Below are 12327 nucleotides of genomic sequence, written 5' to 3' on the forward strand. Positions count from 1 at the left end.
CGAGACAGAGAGAGACGGGTCACTGCATCCACACGCCGAGACAGAGAGACAGACGGGTCACCGCATTCCACACGCCGAGACAGAGAGAGACGGGTCACTGCATCCACACGCCGAGACAGAGAGACAGACGGGCCACCGCATCCACACGCCGAGACAGAGAGAGACAGACGGGTCACCGCATTCCACACGCTGAGACAGAGAGACAGACGGGTCACCGCATCCACACGCCGAGACAGAGAGAGACAGACGGGTCACCGCATCCACACGCCGAGACAGAGAGACAGACGGGCCACCGCATCCACACGCCGAGACAGAGAGACAGACGGGCCACCGCATCCACACGCCGAGACAGAGAGACAGACGGGCCACCGCATCCATACGCCGAGACAGAGAGACAGACGGGTCACCGCATTCCACACGCCGAGACAGAGAGACAGACGGGCCACCGCATCCATACGCCGAGACAGAGAGACAGACGGGTCACCGCATTCCACACGCCGAGACAGAGAGACAGACGGGCCACCGCATCCACACGCCGAGACAGAGAGACAGACGGGCCACCGCATTCCACACGCTGAGACAGAGAGACAGACGGGTCACCGCATCCACACGCCGAGACAGAGAGACAGACGGGCCACCGCATTCCACACGCTGAGACAGAGAGACAGACGGGTCACCGCATCCACACGCCGAGACAGAGAGACAGACGGGCCACCGCATCCACACGCCGAGACAGAGAGACAGACGGGTCACTGCATCCACACGCCGAGACAGAGAGAGACAGACGGGTCACTGCATCCACACGCTGAGACAGAGAGACAGACGGGTCACTGCATCCACACGCCGAGACAGAGAGAGACAGACGGGTCACTGCATCCACACGCCGAGACAGAGAGACAGACGGGTCACCGCATCCACAGCCGAGACAGAGAGAGACAGACGGGTCACCGCATCCACACGCCGAGACAGAGAGAGACAGACGGGCCACCGCATCCACACGCCGAGACAGAGAGACGGGTCACCGCATTCCACACGCCAAGACAGAGAGACAGACGGGCCACCGCATCCACAGCCGAGACAGAGAGAGACAGACGGGTCACCGCATCCACACGCCGAGACAGAGAGACAGACGGGTCACCCCATCCACACGCCGAGACAGAGAGACAGACGGGTCACCGCATCCACACGCTGAGACAGAGAGACAGACGGGCCACCGCATTCCACACGCCGAGACAGAGAGACGGGTCACCGCATTCCACACGCCGAGACAGAGAGACAGACGGGTCACCCCATCCACACGCCGAGACAGAGAGACAGACGGGTCACCGCATCCACACGCTGAGACAGAGAGACAGACGGGCCACCGCATCCACACGCCGAGACAGAGAGAGACAGACGGGTCACCGCATTCCACACGCCGAGACAGAGAGACAGACGGGCCACCGCATCCACACGCCGAGACAGAGAGACGGGTCACCGCATTCCACACGCTGAGACAGAGAGACAGACGGGCCACCGCATTCCACACGCCGAGACAGAGAGACGGGTCACCGCATTCCACACGCTGAGACAGAGAGACAGACGGGCCACCGCATTCCACACGCCGAGACAGAGAGACGGGTCACCGCATTCCACACGCCGAGACAGAGAGACAGACGGGCCACCGCATCCACACGCCGAGACAGAGAGACAGACGGGTCACCGCATCCACACGCCGAGACAGAGAGACAGACGGGTCACCGCATCCACACGCCGAGACAGAGAGACAGACGGGTCACCGCATCCACACGCAGAGACAGAGAGACAGACGGGCCACCCCATCCACACGCCGAGACAGAGAGACAGACGGGTCACCCCATCCACACGCCGAGACAGAGAGACAGACGGGCCACCGCATCCACACGCCGAGACAGAGAGACAGACGGGTCACTGCATCCAAACGCCGAGACAGAGAGAGACAGACGGGTCACCGCATTCCACACGCCGAGACAGAGAGACAGACGGGTCACCCCATCCACACGCTGAGACAGAGAGAGACAGACGGGTCACCCCATCCACACGCCGAGACAGAGAGAGACAGACGGGTCACCCCATCCACACGCTGAGACAGAGAGAGACAGACGGGTCACCCCATCCACACGCTGAGACAGAGAGAGACAGACGGGTCACCCCATCCACACGCCGAGACAGAGAGAGACAGACGGGCCACCGCATCCACACGCAGAGACAGAGAGACAGACGGGTCACCCCATCCACATGCTGAGACAGAGAGAGACAGACGGGTCACCCCATCCACATGCTGAGACAGAGAGAGACAGACGGGTCACTGCCTCCCCACAGTGAAAGAGAGAGGGAGCCAGTTGTTGCTGGGTTGTGTGCTCCGTGTGTGGATGCAGTGACCTCAGACAGACAGCCCTGCCCAGAGGACCTTGCAGAGAGGCTGGAGAGGAAGGGAGCTCCTCAGACACACACACACACACACACACACACACACACACACAGCCTCTCCCTGCACTGCACTGTAATTACAGAGCAGACAGGGTGGGGAGAGACAGGCCCGCCCGCTGTCTGTTACCAGACACACACAAGAGAGGTTCAGAATAAAGACAAAGAGTCCCACCTGCAGAGCCGCGACAGGCCAACACGCTGGCCAGGAGACCGAGGCATCGTCTGCAAGCTCCGCCCCCCTGCGTGAGGTCACTTCCTGCTTCCCGCAGCTCCCCGGGAGAGTTGGGCCTTCGGATCCGAAGAGCCAGACCCCCAGGGGCGCCTGGGAGAGGGGGCACCGCTCCTCCGATCGGAGCGCGCCCCCCAGTCCGGAATTGCCGCCGGCTCTCGGGGGCTCACCGCGGAGGGAGAAGCCAGCCAGCCCCCCGGAGACAGCCGACGCAAAGACATCGACTCGCGCCACAACACAACACACAACACACAACCACACACAACACCACCCCAGCACGACAACACCATCACATCACACCACCACACACAACCCCACCCCAGCACAACAACACCATCACACCACACACCAACACACAACCCCACCCCAGCACAACAACACCACACAACCCCACCCCAGCACAACAACACCATCACATCACACACCAACACCATCACACCACAACACAACACACAACACACAACCACACACAACACCACCCCAGCACAACACCACACACAACCCCACCCCAGCACGACAACACCATCACACCACACACCAACACACAACCCCACCCCAGCACAACAACACCATCACACCACACACCAACACACAACCCCACCCCAGCACAACAACACCATCACACCACACACCAACACACAACCCCACCCCAGCACAACACCATCACACCACACCAACACCATCACACAACCCCACCCCAGCACAACAACACCATCACACCACACCACCACACACAACCCCACCCCAGCACAACAACACCATCACACCACACCACCACACACAACCCCACCCCAGCACAACAACACCATCACACCACACCACCACACACAACCCCACCCCAGCACAACAACACCATCACACCACACACCAACACACAACCCCACCCCAGCACAACAACACCATCACACCAACACACAACCCCACCCCAGCACAACAACACCATCACATCACACAACACCACCCCAGCACAACAACACCATCACATCACACACCAACACCATCACACAACATAACACCATCACACCACACCACCCCAGCACAACATAACACCATCACATCACACCACCACACACAACCCCACCCCAGCACAACAACACCATCACACCACCACACACAACCCCACCCCAGCACAACAACACCATCACACCACACCACCACACACAACCCCACCCCAGCACAACAACACCATCACATCACACCACCACACACAACACCACCCCAGCACAACAACACCATCACATCACACCACCACACACAACCCCACCCCAGCACAACAACACCATCACACCACACCACCACACACAACCCCACCCCAGCACATCACACACCAACACCATCACACAACACCACCCCAGCACAACATAACACCATCACACCACACCACCACATCATACCACACAACCACACCATTATACCACACACCAACACAACACCACCACACAACGCCAAGCCAGGACAACATAACACCACACAACACCAACACAACACACACAACACCACACCAACACAACACCACAGTGGCCTCTGTGCGCCCGGAGGTTTCAAGATAAGATTTTTATTGGATTGGCAAAAGATAAACAATACAAGAAAACAATTGGGGAAAAAAAATTCCCAGCGATGAACGCCTCTTAACGAGCTCGGTATCTCCTGAACACCGACACCGCGGGGGCACAGGGGACAGGCGGAATCCGAGCCCGGCAGACGGGGCACGGATTGAGCTCCGGGAACCAGACGGAGAGCATCGCGTGGATGCTCCAGATCAGACCCCCCCCCCGCCCACATCCCCACACCGGCCTGGGGGGGCTCACTGCTGCCGCCTAGTGGAGGCCTGGATCACGCCTGAAAACCCGAAACAACCTGGCGGGAGCTGAAGAGAGCAGTCCCTCTCCCCGTCGTGCCCGGACCGCTGTGGGCAGGCTCGGAGCTGGCCCCCGTCAGGGGGAAGATGGCGTCCGGTCAATAAAAACGTCTGAGCGCCAGGCTTTGCTTCTGAGTCGTCTTTTCTCCATGGGCCTGCCTCCTCCTCCTCCTCCTCCTCCTCCTCCTCCTCTCCCCTTCCCTTCCCTCCCCTCTCTCCTCCTCCTCCTCCTCTCCCCTTCCCTTCCCTTCCCTTCCCTCCCCTCTCTCCTCCTCCTCCTCCTCTCCCCTTCCCTTCCCTCCCCTCTCTCCTCCTCCTCCTCCTCCTCCTCCTCTCCTCTCTCCCCTTCCTGGACACAGGCCACCTCCTCTCTTCCTCTCCCATCTCCCATCCCTCCTCCTCTCCTATCTTCCCTCTCTCCTCCCCTGTCCCTCCTCCTCTCCCCTTCCCTCTCTCCTCCTCTCCTCTCCTGTCCCTCCTCCTCCTCTCCTCTCCCCTTCCCTCTCTCCTCCTCCTCTCCTCTCCCCGCCCCCCTCACATGAACGTGACTCCATCAGTGTTTACCCAGCCTGCCCTGGCAGTGTGTCAGTAGCCCGTCGGAGGGCAGGAGAGGGAGATGTCAGGACAGGGGGAGGGGAGAGGAGAGGAGAGGAGCGACGGAGCTTCTCACTTGATCGGGGTGCCCCCAGAAAGAAGGGGGCGTGGCGTCAGTGCTGCAGGGGCGCAGTGCAAGGGCAGCGTCACGGGGATCCCCCCAGTGTCAGCGGCAGGGAAAGGGTTAAAGCCCAGGGAGAGGGAGGGGGGGGGTCTCCAGAGAGCCGGGGGCTCCCTCTTCACGACCGGGAGGGGCGGGGGAAGATGGGATCGGCCTCCGAGGTGCTCCACTCGGGGTCCCCCGCGCTCAGCGGACTGAACTCCGAGCCCCGTTTCTTCTGAATGACCAGCAACGCCAACACCAGGACCCAGAGGAAGAAATTCACCCACACTGACGTCTGGAGAGAGGAGAGAGGGGAGAGGAGAGAGAGAGGAGAGACAGGAGAGAGAGGGGAGGAGGGAGGAGGAGGAGAGGGAGGAGAGAGGAGGAGGAGAGGGGAGAGAGAGGGGAGGAGGAGGGAGAGAGAGGGGAGGAGAGAGGGGGAGGGAGGGAGGAGGAGGAGAGAGGGGAGGAGAGAGAGAGGGAGGAGGAGGGAGGGGAGGAGAGAGGGAGGAGAGAGGGGAGGAGAGAGGGGAGGAGAGAGAGAGAGGGAGGAGGGGGAGGAGAGAGAGGGAGGAGGAGGAGGAGGGAGGAGAGAGAGGGAGGAGGAGGAGGGGGGAGAAGGAGAGAAGGAGGAGAAAGAGAGAGGGGAGGAGGAGGAGAGAGGGGAGAGAGGAGGAGGTGGAGAGAGGGAGGAAGAGGAGAGAGGGGAGGACAGAGAAGAGGAAAGAGTGGAGAGACAGAGGAGGAGGAGTAAGAGGAGGGGAGAGAAAGGGGAGAGAGGAATTAAAGATTTTGTAGAGAAGAGGAGAGAGGGAGGAGAGAGAGCGTGTGAGTGAATCCAGATTGAACTCTTCCACACTCACAGTGCCGTGAGAGAGCCCCGTACCTCCGCTGTGTGCAGGTTGGAGTAGAAGTGCTGCCCTGTGTAGGGGCTGGCCCAGTTCTTGCCCTCCGCCTCCTGACAGCTGCAACACACAGCAGTGTTAGCGGACAAGGGGCTGGCCAGGCTCCTCCACGCCTCCGACCCGCGGACACGGACTCACCTGTGGATCCCCGAGTCCTTCAGGGCGGACTGGCACAGCCTGTCCCGACCGATCCTGAGGATGCATCCGGTCACCAGCAGGAAGAAGAGGAAGACGGCACACACAGCGAGAGACACGGTCATCCACGGCGACTCCCTGCAGAGAGAGAGAGAGAGAAAGAGACAGGCTCGTCCACGGCGATCGGCTACAGAGAGAGACAGACAGGCAGGCTCGTCCACGGCGATCGGCTACAGAGAGAGACAGACAGGCAGGCTCGTCCACAGCGATCGGCTACAGAGAGAGACAGACAGGCTCGTCCACGGCGATCGGCTACAGAGAGAGACAGACAGGCAGGCTCGTCCACAGCGATCGGCTACAGAGAGAGACAGACAGGCTCGTCCACGGCAATCGGCTACAGAGAGAGACAGACAGGCAGGCTCGTCCACGGCGATCGGCTACAGAGAGAGACAGACAGGCTCGTCCACGTCAATCGGCTACAGAGAGAGACAGACAGACAGACAGACAGACAGACAGGCTCGTCCACGGCAATCGGCTACAGAGACAGACAGACAGACAGACAGACAGACAGACAGGCTCGTCCACGCCGATCGTCGACAGAGACAGACAGACAGACAGACAGGACTGAGTTCAAGACCACCAAGCGGAGCGCTGGAGAGCCTGGGGGAGAGACACACACACACACTAGCACACCAGACGCCCACTGACCTCTTGGCCTCGTCCACGCAGCTGGCGTAGATCCAGTAGAGGACCAGGGAGAAGCAGTAGATGGCCACCAGGACAGAGATGGCCGAGACGAAGTAACACAGGGAGTTACTGCTGGAGCTGGAGACCGTGAAGGCGTCAGTGCTGGCATTGTACTGAAAGCTGCCGTAGAGCACACACTGGCCCGAGAACTCCCCCTGCAACACAACCGCACAACTGGATTAGCCCAGCGCAACACAACACAATACAACACAACTGTATTAACAGAGCGCACACTGCCCCCGCAACACAACACAGCACAGCACACACTGGCCCGAGAACTCCCCCTGCAACACAACGGCACAACTGGATTAGCCCAGCGCAACACAACACAATACAACACAACTGTATTAATAGAGCGCACACTGCCCCCGCAACACAACACAGCACAGCACACACTGGCCCGAGAACTCCCCCTGCAACACAACGGCACAACTGGATTAGCCCAGCGCACACTGCCCCCGCAACACAACACAATACAACACAACTGTATTAACAGAGCGCACACTGCCCCTGCAACACAACACAATACAACACAACTGTATTAACAGAGCGCACACTGCCCCCACATCACAACACAATACAACACAACTGTATTAACAGAGCGCACACTGCCCCCGCAACACAACACAGCACAGCACACACTGGCCCAAAAACTCCCCCTGCAACACAACGGCACAACTGGATTAACCCAGCGCACACTGCCCCCGCATCACAACACAATACAACACAACTGGATTAACCCAGCGCACACTGCCCCCGCAACACAACACAATACAACACAACTGTATTAACAGAGCGCACACTGCCCCCGCAACACAACACAGCACAGCGCACACTGCCCCACACCACACAGCACAACTGTATTAACACAGCACACACTGCCCCTGCAACACAACACAGCACAGCGCACACTGCCCCGCACAACACAACACAGCACAACTGTATTAACAGAGCGCACACTCCCCCTACAACACAACACAACACAACTGTATTAACAGAGCGCACATTACACCCACAACACAGCACAACTGTATTAACACAGCAAACACCCCCCCCCACAACACAAACCAGGGCAGCGCACACTCCCCCCGCAACACAATAGCACAACCCCTTCACACGTCACTGTCCGACACGAGCAGTGTGACCAAGGGGGTCAGCAGTACAGAACACTGGCCCTCTTGTCTCAGACAGCAGCGCTCATCTGACTCCAATTAGTGCCTAACGAGCACTCATCCAGCCGGCCCTGTCCCCTGGTGCTGGGCACCCCCACCTGCTGGGGCAGGGAGAGAAGCTGGGGGTCAGCCAATTATATGGCGCCCCTGGAGCAGCTGGGGTGAAGGGCCCTGCTCAGGGGCCCCAGCGGAGTAGGATTCCTCTGCCGGCCTCGGGATTCGAACCGGCAACCTCCCAGCTACCGCCGCAGATCCTGAGCCACAGAGCCCCCACTCCGCCCCCAAGCAACACCAGCACGCGCCTGGTTTCGAAGTCAAGAGAAGAGGGACCACCCCCCCCCCGTGACACTGGGAGGACAAAACCGAGGAGTCACTGGCCTCCAACAGCAGTGCTCAGCTCCGGCTCCGTGCTGTCCCAGGTGGCACATCACAGGCGCTGAAACGTGTGCCGTACCCAAGCCACGTGTGATTAACTGCTTTCACGAGGCTCCCCTCGCAGTGAAAGACAACATCCTGTCACGCGTTTAACCGAACCGCCCGCAGTCGCTTCCTCTGGGGTGGGGGGGGGGCGGAGCGGCTGGAAGATCGCCGGTTCGAATCCCGCGGCCGGCAGAGGAATCCTACTCCTCCGGGCCCCTGAGCGAGGCCCCTTCACCCCCAGCTGCTCCCGGGGCGCCGTATAAATGGCCGACCCTGCGCTCTGACCCCCAGCTTCTCTCTCTCTCTCTCCCTCCCCCGTCTGTGTGTCTCAGACGACAAACTCCTCATGCAAGACGTTCTCGCATCGATGCGGAACTGCATCGCGCTGGTGCCGGGAACTCCCGTGAACCAGCGCACCGCGGTTCCGGAGACAAGAGTTAAACACAGGACGGCAGGCAAGACGTTTTCGGCGGGCGTCCCCCCCCGAGGGCCGGGTTGGGAGAGCGCACGACTTTCGGGCTCGGAACAGGTTGCGACGCGTCCCGTTTTGGCGAGAGGAGCGGTTTGTTCCCAAGTCTACCAACGCTGGAACTGCTGACGCCGATCCTCCCACCCCCAAATACTGTTCATCTGTACATGGACGAGAGCAGCCCCCTTTTCGTCAAAGATTTAAACAAAAAAAAAACACACACACACAAACAAACAAACAAACAAACAAGCACTCGTCCACCAGAAACCAAACCACCCGGCGCCTTTAAGAGGCATTTAAAAAAAAACAAAGTTATTATTTGTGTGTTTTGATTACACAGCCTGCTGCCGCTGGGATCGCCGAGGTCCCGTGTCGCGCCTGGTCATCCCAAACTCCCGAAAAACAAGTTTTGGTTTGCCCAAGTCCTGTCCAGAGGGGGGCGGGGGGTGGAGGAGGAGGGGGGACCCCCCCCCACTCCGGGACCTGCCGGCGAGGTCTCACCTGGGTGACCGTGACGGAGGACGCCGCGATGATGCCGCAGATGAAACACCCCCCGTACAGCAGTAGCTCCACCGCCACCAGCCACGGCAGCGCCATTGCAGAACCCGGAAACTTCATGAAAGGGGGCGGCTCGACACCGGCGGGGGGGGGGGTCCGTCGTCACTCCGCGCGCGTCACGCGCTCGCAGCCAAAGTCTTATTTTTGGGGGGTGAAATCCGGGCTGAAACTGTGTGTGTGGGTGTGTCGTTATCTGTGCGGCCACTGCCTCGATTTCTCTGCCGTTCGCCTGCCTCAAAGTTTACATTTTTTCAAAAACAAAATGAGAGACTTAAACGTGTCTCGAGAGTTCAGTTGTTATGGGCGGCGAGACACGGCGCCCATCGGAGGACGACTCGGAGATCTCGGGTTTGCCGGTTGCCCTGGCCGCGTCTCGCCCCCCCGGTACCTCCGACGGCACGGGCCTCGGGTGACCCAAAGCGCCGGACCTGTCCCGGGTCAACTGCGACACGGAGCTGGACCGCACCGGTCCCGGACCCCCGCAAAATCAGTCAGGAATCACTCCCAGCTCTCTTGCTCAGACTGATCAGTCAGGAATCACTCCCAGCTCTCTCTCTCAGACTGATCAGTCAGGAATCACTCCCAGCTCTCTCTCTCTCTCAGACTGATCAGTCAGGAATCACTCCCAGCTCTCTCTCTCTCTCAGACTGATCAGTCAGGAATCACTCCCAGCTCTCTCTCTCTCAGACTGATCAGTCAGGAATCACTCCCAGCTCTCTTGCTCAGACTGATCAGTCAGGAATCACTCCCAGCTCTCTCTCTCAGACTGATCAGTCAGGAATCACTCCCAGCTCTCTCTCTCTCTCAGACTGATCAGTCAGGAATCACTCCCAGCTCTCTCTCTCTCTCAGACTGATCAGTCAGGAATCACTCCCAGCTCTCTCTCTCAGACTGATCAGTCAGGAATCACTCCCAGCTCTCTCTCTCTCTGACTGATCAGTCAGGAATCACTCCCAGCTCTCTCTCTCTCTCAGACTGATCAGTCAGGAATCACTCCCAGCTCTCTCTCTCAGACTGATCAGTCAGGAATCACTCCCAGCTCTCTCTCTCAGACTGATCAGTCAGGAATCACTCCCAGCTCTCTCTCTCTCTGACTGATCAGTCAGGAATCACTCCCAGCTCTCTCTCTCTCTCAGACTGATCAGTCAGGAGTCACTCCCAGCTCTCTCTCTCTCTCTCAGACTGATCAGTCAGGAATCACTCCCAGCTCTCTCTCTGACTGATCAGTCAGGAATCACTCCCAGCTCTCTCTCTCAGACTGATCAGTCAGGAATCACTCCCAGCTCTCTCTCTCTCTCAGACTGATCAGTCAGGAATCACTCCCAGCTCTCTCTCTCTGACTGATCAGTCAGGAATCACTCCCAGCTCTCTCTCTCTCTCTCAGACTGATCAGTCAGGAATCACTCCCAGCTCTCTCTCTCTCAGACTGATCAGTCAGGAATCACTCCCAGCTCTCTCTTAGACTGATCAGTCAGGAATCACTCCCAGCTCTCTCTCTCTCTCAGACTGATCAGTCAGGAATCACTCCCAGCTCTCTCTCTCTCAGACTGATCAGTCAGGAATCACTCCCAGCTCTCTCTCTCTTAGACTGATCAGTCAGGAATCGCTCCCAGCTCTCTCTCTCTCTCAGACTGATCAGTCAGGAATCACTCCCAGCTCTCTCTCTCTCTCAGACTGATCAGTCAGGAATCACTCCCAGCTCTCTCTCTCTCTCTCAGACTGATCAGTCAGGAATCACTCCCAGCTCTCTCTCTGACTGATCAGTCAGGAATCACTCCCAGCTCTCTCTCTCAGACTGATCAGTCAGGAATCACTCCCAGCTCTCTCTCTCTCTCAGACTGATCAGTCAGGAATCACTCCCAGCTCTCTCTCTCTGACTGATCAGTCAGGAATCACTCCCAGCTCTCTCTCTCTGACTGATCAGTCAGGAATCACTCCCAGCTCTCTCTCTCTCTCTCAGACTGATCAGTCAGGAATCACTCCCAGCTCTCTCTCTCTCAGACTGATCAGTCAGGAATCACTCCCAGCTCTCTCTTAGACTGATCAGTCAGGAATCACTCCCAGCTCTCTCTCTCTCTCAGACTGATCAGTCAGGAATCACTCCCAGCTCTCTCTCTCTCAGACTGATCAGTCAGGAATCACTCCCAGCTCTCTCTCTCTTAGACTGATCAGTCAGGAATCGCTCCCAGCTCTCTCTCTCTCTCAGACTGATCAGTCAGGAATCACTCCCAGCTCTCTCTCTCTCTCAGACTGATCAGTCAGGAATCACTCCCAGCTCTCTCTCTCTCTGACTGATCAGTCAGGAATCACTCCCAGCTCTCTCTCTCTCTCAGACTGATCAGTCAGGAATCACTCCCAGCTCTCTCTCTCTCTGACTGATCAGTCAGGAATCACTCCCAGCTCTCTCTCTCTCTCAGACTGATCAGTCAGGAATCACTCCCAGCTCTCTCTCTCTCTCTCAGACTGATCAGTCAGGAATCACTCCCAGCTCTCTCTCTCTCAGACTGATCAGTCAGGAATCACTCCCAGCTCTCTCTCTCTCTCAGTCTGATCAGTCAGGAATCACTCCCAGCTCTCTCTCAGACTGATCAGTCAGGAATCACTCCCAGCTCTCTCTCTCAGACTGATCAGTCAGGAATCACTCCCAGCTCTCTCTCTCTTGGAGGCTGATAAATCAGGACTCAATCCC

The 12327-nt window shown here is 58.4% G+C and overlaps 1 protein-coding gene across 1 annotated transcript; it reads right to left on the minus strand.

Moving 5' to 3' along the window:
* Window positions 1-4212: 4212 nt before the first annotated feature.
* Window positions 4213-9735, minus strand: tmem179ba (transmembrane protein 179Ba). Its single transcript, XM_088609216.1, has 5 exons — window positions 9582-9735; window positions 6981-7174; window positions 6276-6410; window positions 6119-6197; window positions 4213-5527 (listed from the first exon to the last, which is right to left on the minus strand). The coding sequence occupies exons 1-5, from the start codon at window positions 9696-9698 to the stop codon at window positions 5369-5371; spliced, it is 684 nt and encodes a 227-aa protein (XP_088465342.1). The 5' UTR covers window positions 9699-9735; the 3' UTR covers window positions 4213-5368.
* Window positions 9736-12327: the final 2592 nt, after the last annotated feature.

The sequence above is a fragment of the Lepisosteus platostomus genome, chromosome 16, assembly GCF_059453375.1.
Source record: "Lepisosteus platostomus isolate fLepPlt1 chromosome 16, fLepPlt1.hap1, whole genome shotgun sequence".
Lineage (NCBI taxonomy): Eukaryota > Metazoa > Chordata > Actinopteri > Semionotiformes > Lepisosteidae > Lepisosteus > Lepisosteus platostomus.

What these genes read in the sequence shown, in the direction of transcription:
- tmem179ba (XM_088609216.1), bottom strand. Translation starts at nt 9,698, where the DNA reads ATGAAGTTTCCGGGTTCTGCAATGGCGCTGCCGTGGCTGGTGGCGGTG. An exon ending in CCTCCGTCACGGTCACCCAG is followed by an intron (nt 7,175 to 9,581) that starts GTGAGACCTCGC and finishes GTTGTGTTGCAG; the next exon opens with GGGGAGTTCTCGGGCCAGTG. An exon ending in AAGGACTCGGGGATCCACAG is followed by an intron (nt 6,198 to 6,275) that starts GTGAGTCCGTGT and finishes TGTGTGTTGCAG; the next exon opens with CTGTCAGGAGGCGGAGGGCA.